Raw genomic sequence first — 11,428 nt, forward strand, 5'->3', positions numbered from 1 at the left:
ACCTCTTAAGTGAGAAGAAAGAGAAGCAACAGATGACAAGGCCCACAAGATGACAAGTTTCTGTAATTCTTAGGCATAGGCCGTGAAACTGTTCTCTTTACTGTGTATGAAGAAATATAAAATAGAGAGTCTTGAAAATATTTGCCCAGCTAATGAGAAACGATATGATTTTACATGAGAGATGAAAAATACGATAACCAAATTAAAAAGTCAGGGTACAGATTTAACAAATTAGACATGGCTATAGAGAAAGTTAGTGAAAGGGAAGATGGGTTGGAAGAAAATAGCCAAAATAAAGCATGGAGCAATAAGAATATGGATAATATAGAAAATAAAAGATATCAAGGGTATGTCTAGAGAGCCTCTATTTATTTATTTATTTAGAGTCATAGAGAGGAGAGAGAGTCAGAATTTGAGGAGATAATGATTTATTTTCCCAAACTACTGAAATAAGCCAATTCACCGATTGAAGAGCCCACTGAATTTCCAGGAGAATAAAGAGAAAACTATATAAACACACAATAGTAAAATTTATTTGAAGACTAATTCTTAAAGCAGCTAGAGTAAAGGATTATTTCCTGAGAATGGCTGTATGAGAACTCACCTCTCAACAGAAGCACAAGCAGACGTCTTCCACGCACTGGGAGGATATAGTTGTCACCCTAGAGTCGGGAAAGTGAAAGTCTTAGTCGCTCCGTCGTGTCTGACTCTTTGCCACCCCATGGGCTGTAGCCCATCGGACACCTCTGCCCATGGAATTCTCTAGAATACTGGAGTGGGTAGGTCTACATCCAGCAAAAACTATTCATATCCAAGAATGAATTTTAAAGTCCAAGAGGCCACCTAAATCTGAGTTGTTTTTTCTCACTGTTTCTAAGAAACTGTGTAATCGGGAAGGGCCACAAACCAAGCACACAGACCTCCCTTTGCAGCTTAACCAGGGACACGGTCACTGTGGTCTTCAGACCTCCTGGAAGGCACCCCATCCAGTCTGGGGTGAGTCAGGTGGTCAGTGCAAAACGTCTGTGGGAGAAAGAGTGGGAGTGTGGGCAGCTTAGGGTAAAAGTCTGCATTGGGTGGAAGCCAGATACCCCTGTTGCTGGTAGAACAGACCGGACTCTGACCCTGACCCCTACATCTGTGTGTGTGCTCAGTCATGTCCTACTCTGCGACCCCATGGACTGTAGCCCACCAGGCTCCTCTGTCCATGGGATTCTCCAGGCAAGAACACTGGAGTGGGTTGTCATGCCTTTCTTAACCTAGGGATCGAACCTGGATCTCCCGTGTTGCAGGCGGATTCGTTACTGTCTGAGCCACCAGGGAAGCCCGTGAATACTGGAGTAGTAGGTAGCCTATCCCTTCTCCAGGGAATCTTCCCAACCCAGGAATCAACCGGGGGTCTCCTGCATTGCAGGCAGATTCTTTACCAGCTGAGCTAGCAGGGAAGCACATTTGACCCCCACAGACAGCCTATGCTTCTCCCCGTGAGCTCCCCACCACAGGGCACGTCGTCTGTGGCCTGGCCGGGGCTCTGGTCTGTGCCCTCTTCTCCTGGGAGCTCAGGCTGGTAGAGGAGCTGCCTTCAGGAGTTTGCTGTCCTGGTTCCTGTGGCGCAGGGAAAAACTTGGGGGGTTGTTCATGGACTCCTAATGCTTCAAAAGAAAACGGTCCCCAGCGCTCAACTGCATTTCATCGGCCAAACTAAGTCACAGGCTGCGGCGAAAATGGAAAGTCGGGAGGACAGGGACGTGCACACGTGCCCGGGCCAGGCGGGGTTTGTTGCCAGGAGAGGGGCGCGGTGGAGAGAGCGGGGCAGAGGCGGGCGTGCGTGTCCTCAGCATCTCTGCTGACGTCAGTCTGCTCCCTACTTAGGGAGTGATGCTTGTGCGTAAAATTAACAGTTCACACCAATCATTTGGTAATTTACTGCTTCAATAGTAAACATACGTTAACACGCCGGCGGGCTGATAGGATTTTAACATACAAAGCTCTAGAGCTGAATTTTAACTCCATGTTGCACCCGGCGTGTTTACGCACACTGAACGTGAAATACCACGGTTTGCAGTGTATCTGAGTGACACGCCTTGCGATTTATGATTATGTCTGTCACATCCGATGTTAACCTTTGAGGTTGCTGGTTCCTAGGGGCCCCAGGGTCAGCCCCTGGCCTTGCTTGTGGAGAGGCTGCAGTCAGAGCCTTGTGGCTGGATCCTGGGGCCAGGGCCCCCCATGGGGCAGCCCCCACTTTATATTCTGAGCTCACGCCTGTTTTGTGACACAAGATAATGTAAGCGGAACATTTGCCATATCTTTTGATGAAAAAACCATGAGATCCTATTTCAGTATTAAAAAGAAATATCTGAAGATGGCCTCAGCAGATGTGTAAATCTGGTTATGGCCACGCTGGGCTTTTTTTCAGAAGACTGAAAATCAGATCTTAAAGAATTGCTTCACAGATGAGCGAGTTGTCCCGTGGGGAATGAAATGGGCACAGAGAGGGGCACCTGGGGGTGGTTTCTGGTCGGGGAGCCCACGGGCACAGTGTCTGTCCTGGGCAGCCTGGGGAAGGGGTGGGAGGAGGCAGGCACTCCCATCCCCAAAGGCCCGTGACTCCTTTGCAGGCCGCGGTCTTCGGGGCTCTGCTCTCAGCTCTGGAGGGACCATAAAGCTGAGGCCCCAGTGGCTGGGGGGAAAAGACCGTGTCATCAGTGGGCCAGTCTGGACCGGATGGCCAGTGACTGTGGCCCGGAAGGAGCTCTGTCCATGCTCGAAACCATCCCGAGGCTATCTGGGGAGGCTGGGACTGCCCTCCAAGCTCTGCTTTCTCTTCCTGTAGGAAAAACCGGGAAGGAATCCTACCTAGGCTTAGCATTGTCAGACTTAGCATAAAGAGAACACTCACTTCAATTTGAATTTCAGGTCAATAATGAACCATTTTTGGTGTGTTTGGTGCATTATTGGGCACGTACGGAACCCAGAGCTGCTTGGGGGTGGGGCTGGGCACCTGGGCTGGCGTGGGACCCTCTCTCCCCTCCCTGGCTGCACACCTTGTGCGCTGCATGCAGGGCTGGTCTGCAAAAGATCTGCCTGAACTTCGGACGCTCTCAGCGTGCTCACCTGCTCCGGAGCTGCAGGAAGCAGAGGCCGCAGCTGGCTGGGGTGGGGGCAGGCGTGCAGGCCTGTGTGCGGAAGGCTGCCCACCCGCCCAGATGCCCCTGTGCCCCGCGGGAGCAGACACCTGTCCTTCCTGGGAGGCCCTGGAAACCCTTTCCTTGGGGTTGTTGTCCTGGGAACTAAAGAGCTGGGAAACTCACAAGCTGGGGGCATGTGAGCTGGTGGGAACCCGAGGGACAGGTCGACCTCACACTGTGGGGGAAGCGGGAAAGGAGGTGCTGAATTTCTGTCCTGACGGGCTGCTGCTCCATGAGCGGACACGGCGGGCTGGTTAAGGGTCAGAGGAGGAATGGACGTGGGGCCTGCCTTGGGCTGCTCGGAAATCCTTCTTGCTGAACGCCTCTGGCTTGCCCTGGACCACCTCTTAGCGCAGGGCGGGACCTGGAGGGTCCAGATTCCTGCTCTGCTGCCTGGCGGTGGGTTTGGGTGGTGAGTACAGTCCCTTGGGAGGGTCAGTGCAGGTGAGATGCTTACAACGGCCCCTGGCACATCGTGACCTCAGCCCGCTCTATACCCGTGTTACGTCATCATCATTTTAATCTTAGCACCTGCAGAGCGGGCAGGTAATGGCGGGCGGGCTAGCCCTCCTTGGTTGGGGGTTAGTCTGGGGAATCTACTCGGCCCAGCGTGCGGGACCTGGCAGGAAGCCTCCCTTGGCAGGCGCCTCAGTCCAACCCAGGGTGCCCATTAGCACGGCTGATACTGCCTGGCGGACCGCGGGCTCCAAGGGGGATGTTGCCCGTCATTTATTAGCAATTACACTTTCACTCTTAGGGGAAAAAAAAAGCCCATAGGCATCAATGGAGAATAGTCCTAACTTCTTGTGTTAAAGCCTTAATCTGCGTGAGCATTTTCCCTTTCCCTGTGTTTTTAAATTTAGGTTAAATGCGATTTTAATGAAATTTCTCTGAAAGCTGTCTCGACTACATTGTAAGGTTAAAATTGACTTATTCTTTCAAGATAGAATTCAGTTACAGCTAGTAAACTAGATTCAGCTTTATTACCACCCAAGTGAAAATATTTTTATTACTGCTACAAGGTGAGCCTTCGGAGAGCAGAGGATAAATCAGTTGCTGGAGCGACCCCAGCCTGTGAAATGTTCAGTGGGCGGCAGTGAGCAGTACACGCTTCCCTACCCTGCTGGCGTCAGTAGGCCCCGGCCTGGCTGATCTGAGCACGGGGGACGGAGGCCACATCTCACCGGAGGTGTGGGCCCTGGGGACGCAGTGATGGGCGTGGACGCCGGGCTCAGGAAGGCGTGTGGGTGCGGCGGCACCTCCGTGCGCCCGTCCCCAGTCGTCTCCCTGTCCCAGGCCGGGGCGTGGTCCCCGCGGCAGCATCCTGATCGTTCCAGCGGCTCCGTGCTGTGGCCGCCTGGGGCCAGCGGACGGCAGGTGACCGTGGGCTCTCACTCTCCTAGGAGGCGTCCAGTCGGCCTAAAGTGCCTTCAGCCGAAAACCCACATGGCTATGTGGCTGCATTTTGGGGAAGAAAGATCTATTCAGTTCAGTTCAGCTCAGTCGCGTCTTGACTCTTTGGGACCCCACGGACTGCAGCACGCCAGGCCTCCCTGTCCATCACCAACTCCCGGAATTTACTCAAACTCATGCCTGTTGAGTCGGTCCAAAAAAAACAAAAAAGAAAAAAATCAAAGAAGTCGAGTAAGTTTCCTGTAGTCTAATAAGTAATGTATAAACCCGTGGGTTCTAGTTCAGCCTCTGTCACTGACTGAACTTGGCTGCTGCTGCTGCTAATACTCATCATAAAATAGTGACGGCGGCCAGCATCCATTCAGCGCCTTCGGCGTATGAGGCCCCGCCTTCACGTCTTCCTCTGTGGCGTTGTGCGGTGTTTCACAGCACCTCCGGCAAGCGGCGCGTGACCTTCTCCACGACGGGAGCCCTGCCCGCTCTCTGTCCCCCATGGACGGGATGGTCTCCGTGTGGCATCCAGCTCTGGGACCGAACACGGGAGAGCCCGCCCAGCGTCTCCCAGCCACGCGGGGGCCCGAGGGTCCTGGCGCGGAGTCGTGTGTGCCCCGCCCCCGCCGCAGGTTCCCTGGGGAGCGGTGGCCTGTGGCCGCGCCGTGGGGGTGCCTCCCGCCAGGCCTCCACCTTCCTCGCGGGCCCCCCAGCACTTGTGCCTTCTGCTTCCCCACCTGCGGGGCTGCCCGTGAGGACAGAGGAGGACAGAAGGTCGAGCTTGCCTTCCTTGAAGGCAGAGCAGACTTCCCTCCTCCTGGCTTCCTGCAGGTGCCCGCGTCCCCACGTCCCTGCCTCCAGCACGGCGCCCAGCGTGCCCGCAAGCTCGGTACCGGTCGCTGAATTACCAGCAGGGTGTTTGCTGCGCTTCCGGCTCAGGAGGGCACCCCCAGCATCTGGGGCCTCATTGCTTTCCTTCAGTTTGAAGATGAAGTTGTCTGTTTACAGGGAGCCTGATCGGCTGGGGGGTTAGAGCAGTTCCATTGGTTATTCCAGTCTCTGGACGTTCATGGCACCACGCAGGTTTCCTCGGAGGCCTTTATTTTGCCAAGACTCTCCCGTCCGCGCCCTCTTGCCCGTTAGGCCACAGGACGGGTGGTCAGACGGGTGGGGAAGCTCACGATCTGAGTCAGTGTGCCGTCTGTAGAGGACAGAGCAACGCTGTGTGTACAGGGCAGGTGGGGGCACCCCTGGCTGCTCGGTGAGGGCCCACCCTCCCTGAGACGCGTCCTGCCTCAGTGTGAACCGCCTGCCCCCGACCCTCCCACCACTGGCCCAGGGGGCCCTTCCACACTGGGGCCCGAGGCCTCTTGGACTGGCTGGCTCCTCCTGCTCACTGACCCGGTGCTGCTGTGGGGGCAGTGTGCTGTCTGTGCAAGAGCCTTGACCCCAGGGACCACCACTCAGATGCATTTCCTGGCACCCCCAGAGGTGTCAGATACTCAGGGAGGGGGCAATACCCACTTGAGTGCCTGGGAGGACTTGGCTCCACCGTGCGGGAGGGCCAGGCCAGCCTGCCGTGAAGGGTCAGTGGCTCAGCATCCCCATAACCCTGCCCCCTGCCCTCCGCCCCCTGCCCCCTGCCCCGACCCCTGCCCCCCGCCCCGACCCCTGCCCCCTGCCCCCCGCCCCTGCCCCCTGCCCGCCTTTGTTGCAGGAGCCCTGTCCCAGAGGCTCCCCCTGTGGTCCCAGGCCCTCGGGCTCAGGCCCGCTGGCCCTCCCGCCGTCTCCACGGCCAGGGTGTTGTTGGGGCGAGCCGGGCTGGACTGCCAGCTGGGGACCCTCCTTCCCCATCTCTGCTCCCTCTCCTCCGTCCTTTCTGGGCCTCCGTGCCTCCCCAGCCCTTGTGTTTTCCTCCCAGTTGAAGCTTGTTTTTAGATGTCCCGCCTGAGCTGGTAGAGAGGGATTTATTTTCCTAAAATCAGGAGCCAACTCTCCTCCCGTGTTGGGGCTGGCTGGGTCCCGGGAGGGCTTTGGGGCTGGAGGCTGGCAGGTGGAACCACACTCAACTCCCCGGCAGGACTCGAGGGGCCTTTTAAGGCCTAGAGCGCGGCGTCCTTTGGCTTTGACCGGCGAGGGCGTTCTGTCCTGTGTGAGGACATGGAGCGTTAACAGTTGCTCCGGGAGTTCTTCTTCCAGGCCTGCACTTACACCGGATCGTAAAAGACTCCCCGTTTAGAGGGAGGCCCTCAGATGGCCTGGCCACTGCCCACCCAGCCCGCTTGGCAGCCCCAGGAAGGAGGGGGCGGGCTGCCCCTCGGGGGCCGTGAGGCGGGTGGGTGCTGGTGCTAGAGACACGCGCCCTGGCCTTGGTCCCAGCTCTGCAGCCCACGCTGGGACCACCTTCGGCTGCTCAGGTGGGGGTGTGTTCACTCGGGAAGCGATGATGACCACCCTGGTGGGTGATGAGAGGCGAGCGCCTCTCGGCAATTTAGCTTCTTTGCTCTTTAATGATGACATCTTTGTGACCCCCCACCCAAGGCTGATACTCCAGGTTTATTGCCAAACCGAGACCAGTTAATTAACTTTTAAGTGGAGACTTCCAAATAGAGTGGTAGAGCGATTCCCCTCGACCTTAAGAAGAAAGACTCGTCTTGGTTCTGAGAGTGGGCCATCAAAGCTGGTCTCGAGATAATTCCCCAAAGCCGATTTTGCTGGTGGTTACGAGTGGCTGGAGAGAATGAGTGTCTTTACCTCCTTCCCCGTAAAGAACCCGCGTGCCTGGGAAGTCAGGATGGGAGCGGCAGCCTCACGGGGGTGGATGGGGGGTAGAGTCCTCCCGCCCGTCCGGTAAACCATCTGCCCTCTCGAGAAGGCAGAGGAGGCGCCTGCTGTTTCTGTGGAGGTGGCCCTGGGGTGGATCTGGGCTGTGATCCGGGTGAGCCCGCCTGCAGGTGGCTCCCCGGCTGGTCCGAGCTCCCAGCTCCACCTGCAGTCACACCCCTGTCACCGCTCAGGGAGCAGTGCAGTCCTCCGTGCCCGGAGGACGTTCCAGAAGCCAACCGGGGATCTGTGCCCTGCTCTCCCGACACTGTAAACGGTGGTCTCTGTCCTGGCCTCCCATCCGGCAGGGCTCTCATCTTCCTGAGGGAGCCCCCAGGCCAGGGGTCCAGACTCAGGCCTGCTCCCCGCCCTACATGGGGCTGGTGAGGTGTTGTTGCAGGGGCACCAAGTGCCTGGGAAGCGGGGGCGCAGGTCCTGGGCCCTGTGCTGCCTCGCCGTCTGCCCGCCCCCCGGTCCCCTCCCAGCGGGCCCTCTGTCCTCCTGGTGGCCCCTGGGGGTGGCCGCGGCAGGTCTGCGTGCGGCTGGGAGCCTGCAGCTGCTGGCCCGGCCCGAGGCGTGCCTTCCTCCTGCCCCCGTCCTTGGCCGGGGGTCCTGGGGTGGCTGCGCTCTGCCTCTCCGTGGGCCTTGCTGTCTTCTGGCCAGTCACTCTGTGCAGCCGGCCCAGCGGAGGGGAGGCTGGGGGAGCCCAGAACGGGGCCCGTGTTCACTGTCAGCGGCTCTTGTTTTTGTTCTTTCTCTTTTTAGCTGATTAGAGAATTGAAACCTGTTCCCCGCCCATAATCAAAGCCTACCCGGCAGCTTCTCGCCCAGCAGAAGCGTGATGTTGTTAAGCCTGCACTCGGCCTTTTGGGTGGACGGTGGGGAGGTTGGGGGCGGTGGGGAGGCCTGTGAGCGGCTTTCTTTGTCGGGTTTCTGCGTGTGAGCGGTTAGGTCCACTCTCTGGGAAGGTGAGTCTCAGCAGCGTCTGGACCTGCGTGAACCGTGTGCATTCACATGTACCCGGTCCCTGGGACACGTGGCGTGTTCCCTCTTGGCGTGAATCTCGGGACGCAGTGCGTGTGTCTGGTTTGTTTTTATCGAGGGAGACGGGCCGTCTGGGCAGACCTCCCGGCCTGCAGGCGCCCCCTGTCGGGTGCTGGGAGCAGCGTCCCGCGGGGGTGGGCGGCGGGTACGTCCTGTGAGCGCCCGGCCCGCCGTGGGAGGGCCTGAGCAGTGGCGGTCGTCACGCCTGCCTGCTGACGCCTGCTCACGCCTGCACGGCTCCTCTTGTTTCCAGTGACGTGGACGTTTCGAGTCCAGAGTCGTGACCAGCCGAGTTACCTTTACCGGTGACAGAGCATCTGCTCACAGTTTCTTATACAACAGGAGAAACGACTCCAGCATGTACGCAGGCGCCCCGATGTATATAGATGAGAAGTAGCGGCTTGAGCTCAGGCGTCCGTTTTTCAGCACCTTCAGAGCAGGAGGCAGCCTCCCTGGACATTCACTGCGTGCGCTGGGGGCTTGGGGGGTGGGGAAGTCGGGGCCTGGCCCACTGTATCCGTCTTCATCACTGTTTTCAAAGAAAGTAGGTCTTCAGTGAGGAGCGGCCACGCCTGTGATCGGGGAGCGCCCGCTGCTATCCTGGCACGGCTGCCTCTTTGGTCCCAAGTCAGCCAGGATGGCCGGGCCAGGGGGGCGGGCTGCCAGGCAGGCGCTCCCCAAGGACATCCCACTCCGAGGTCCTGCAGAGCCTCGCGGCTGAAGCTCGAGTCCCCGCTGGGTGGTCCCAGGGCTGCCCGCTTCATTCCTCTGGGGAGTGCGGGGCTGCTTCAGGCAGAAGAGAAGAGCAGGCCCCTTCAGATGAAATAGACAACGTGGGGCTCGGAGCTGCGTTTTTCTTTCCATCCTCTGAGCTCTTGGAGGGCAGGGTGCTGGCCTTTCCTTCTCTGTGGCTTCAGTGTCACAGGTGTTGGGGCCATGGGGGCCCCCGTTCCGTCCTGGAAAGAGCTGATCTGTGAGGAACCTCTGCCCACGTCCTCGTGGAGTTGACGCCGTGGGCCTCATTCTGAAGATTCCCAGGCTGTGCCCAGGGTGCTGGCACCTGGAGACACCGGGCAGGTCCGTGGGCCCGACCAGCATCACGAGGCCCGTTCAGGACGCGGCGAGGGACAGTCCTGAGTTTGTGCTGCTGCGTGCACCCTGGCCGGGCCCCCTCCCTGCCCTCACACGGGCCCAGGCGAGCACGCTGTGGGCAGGAGCTGCCCAGAGGGCTGTCTGTCCTGGCGCCCTGGCTGGGAGGGGCTTCTCTGGCTGAGCCTGAGACGGGGCGGCCTCCCCGGCGTCTGGTGGGGTCTGACTCAGGCGGAGCTGCTGAGGAGAGAAAGGCCCGTTTTGACTGTTGGGTTGGGTTCCTTTAGTGACAGATGTTTCAGAAGTATGTGTTTAATCTTCCAAATCTGTGTGCTCACCCGTCTATGTTAGAAAAGTCTCACATGCCTCCAAGGCACTAACTGGAGTTGTTTGTTCTCCCCGCTGGTAAATGGTCCCCTTTGTTTCAGCTGACAAGGCCAGTGGCCCCGCAGGCAAGGGGGCCTGGCCAGGGGTCCCGGGCAGCTCATCCGTGGGCACTGCCCGGCCCCTGCCTCTGAGCCACGTCCGGCTCCGGCCCAGCTCCACTCCATCCACAAGTGTGCCGGGCACTCGCCACACACCAGGCCTGGCTCCGTGCCAGTCTCTGGGCTCAGACGGGGTCCTGCTCTGTGAGCACTGAGGTCTGGGGTAGGGGGACCCTGGGGGGCCTTTGATGGCTCCTTGGCTGGCGAGCCTCCGCCTTGCTGTGTGTGTGGGAGGAGAGGACGTGAACCAACGCCCAGAGCGCCACAACCCCCGAAACCTGGGAGTCGGCCCTGACTTCCCGATGATTAAAACCCCGCGAGCCCCGACTGTCCTGGGGGTGGGGGTCCTGAGTGCCCGCGGCCCTGCCCTCTGCCGCCCACTGTTCTCTCTGCACGGCCATGGGCTCTGTGTGAGCTCCGCCACGCGTCCCTGCGTGTGCCCAGCCTCTGGGACCCGCGCGTGCACCCTTCGGGTGGGGCTGGCCCTGCCCGCCTTCTGGGGGTGGGGCGCACGCTCAGCGCCCGTTGGGTCGGGTCACTGCTGCCCCCGCCGTCCGCTGTGCTCCCCCAGGGAGGTGGCGCCGCTCTGGGGGCAGCAGAGCCCTGTCCGTCCTGGCGCTGGGGGAGGCCGCTCGGCGGGGCTCCGCTGACCCACGGGGCCTGTTTGTCTCTGCAGAGCAAGTGCACCGGCACCTGGGCCAGCACGAGGTGCGGTACCTGCAGTTCACCTTCCGCTGGATGAACAACCTGCTGACGCGGGAGCTGCCCCTGCGCTGCACCGTGCGGCTGTGGGACACCTACCAGGTGAGCCCCGCGGCCGCCCTACCCCGGGCATGTGCCCCCAGGGCCGGCCCCTCCTCCCCGGGGCATTTCCCCCCAGGGCCGCCCCCCGCCCCGGGCGTGTGCCCCCAGGGCCGGCCCCTCCTCCCCGGGGCATTTCCCCCCAGGGCTGCCCCCCGCCCCGGGCGTGTGCCCCCAGGCTGGCCCCTCCTCCCCAGGGCATCTCCCCCCAGGGCGTCTCTCCCCAGGGCCTCCCCCCTCCCCAGGGCGTGTGCCCCCAGGGCATCTCCCGCCAGGGTCGGCCTCGTGCACCCCCACGAGGCCCAGACCCCCCTGTCCTCCCCCCGAGGGCCGGCCACACCCTCCTCTCCAGTGCTGGCCGTGTGAGTCCCCACAAGGGCCAGGCCGGCCATGTCCTCCCGCCGAGGGGCTGGCTGTGTCCTCCTCTCCAGGTGCTGGCCGAGTGAGCCCCCACGGGGGGCCGGCCGTGTCCTCCCCTCCTGCAGGGGCTGGCCTGTCTCCCGCCTCATGAGGGGCCACTCGTGTCCTCCACCCCTCATGTCCTGCCACGCTCTGCCTGGGTCTATTTGCTGCACTTGATTTTGCCTTCAG

General features: G+C 60.1%; 1 protein-coding gene across 2 annotated transcripts in view; it reads left to right on the forward strand.

Moving 5' to 3' along the window:
• TBC1D22A (TBC1 domain family member 22A) overlaps nucleotides 1-11,428 on the forward strand; it is a 256,637-nt gene that overhangs the window by 182,840 nt on the left and 62,369 nt on the right. For both annotated transcript variants that reach the window (XM_005207532.5, NM_001076520.1), the window contains 1 exon segment: nucleotides 10,713-10,840. In XM_005207532.5, coding sequence (XP_005207589.1) covers nucleotides 10,713-10,840 — 128 coding nt within the window.

This window comes from Bos taurus, chromosome 5, assembly GCF_002263795.3.
Source record: "Bos taurus isolate L1 Dominette 01449 registration number 42190680 breed Hereford chromosome 5, ARS-UCD2.0, whole genome shotgun sequence".
In the NCBI taxonomy this organism is placed as follows: Eukaryota; Metazoa; Chordata; class Mammalia; order Artiodactyla; family Bovidae; genus Bos; species Bos taurus.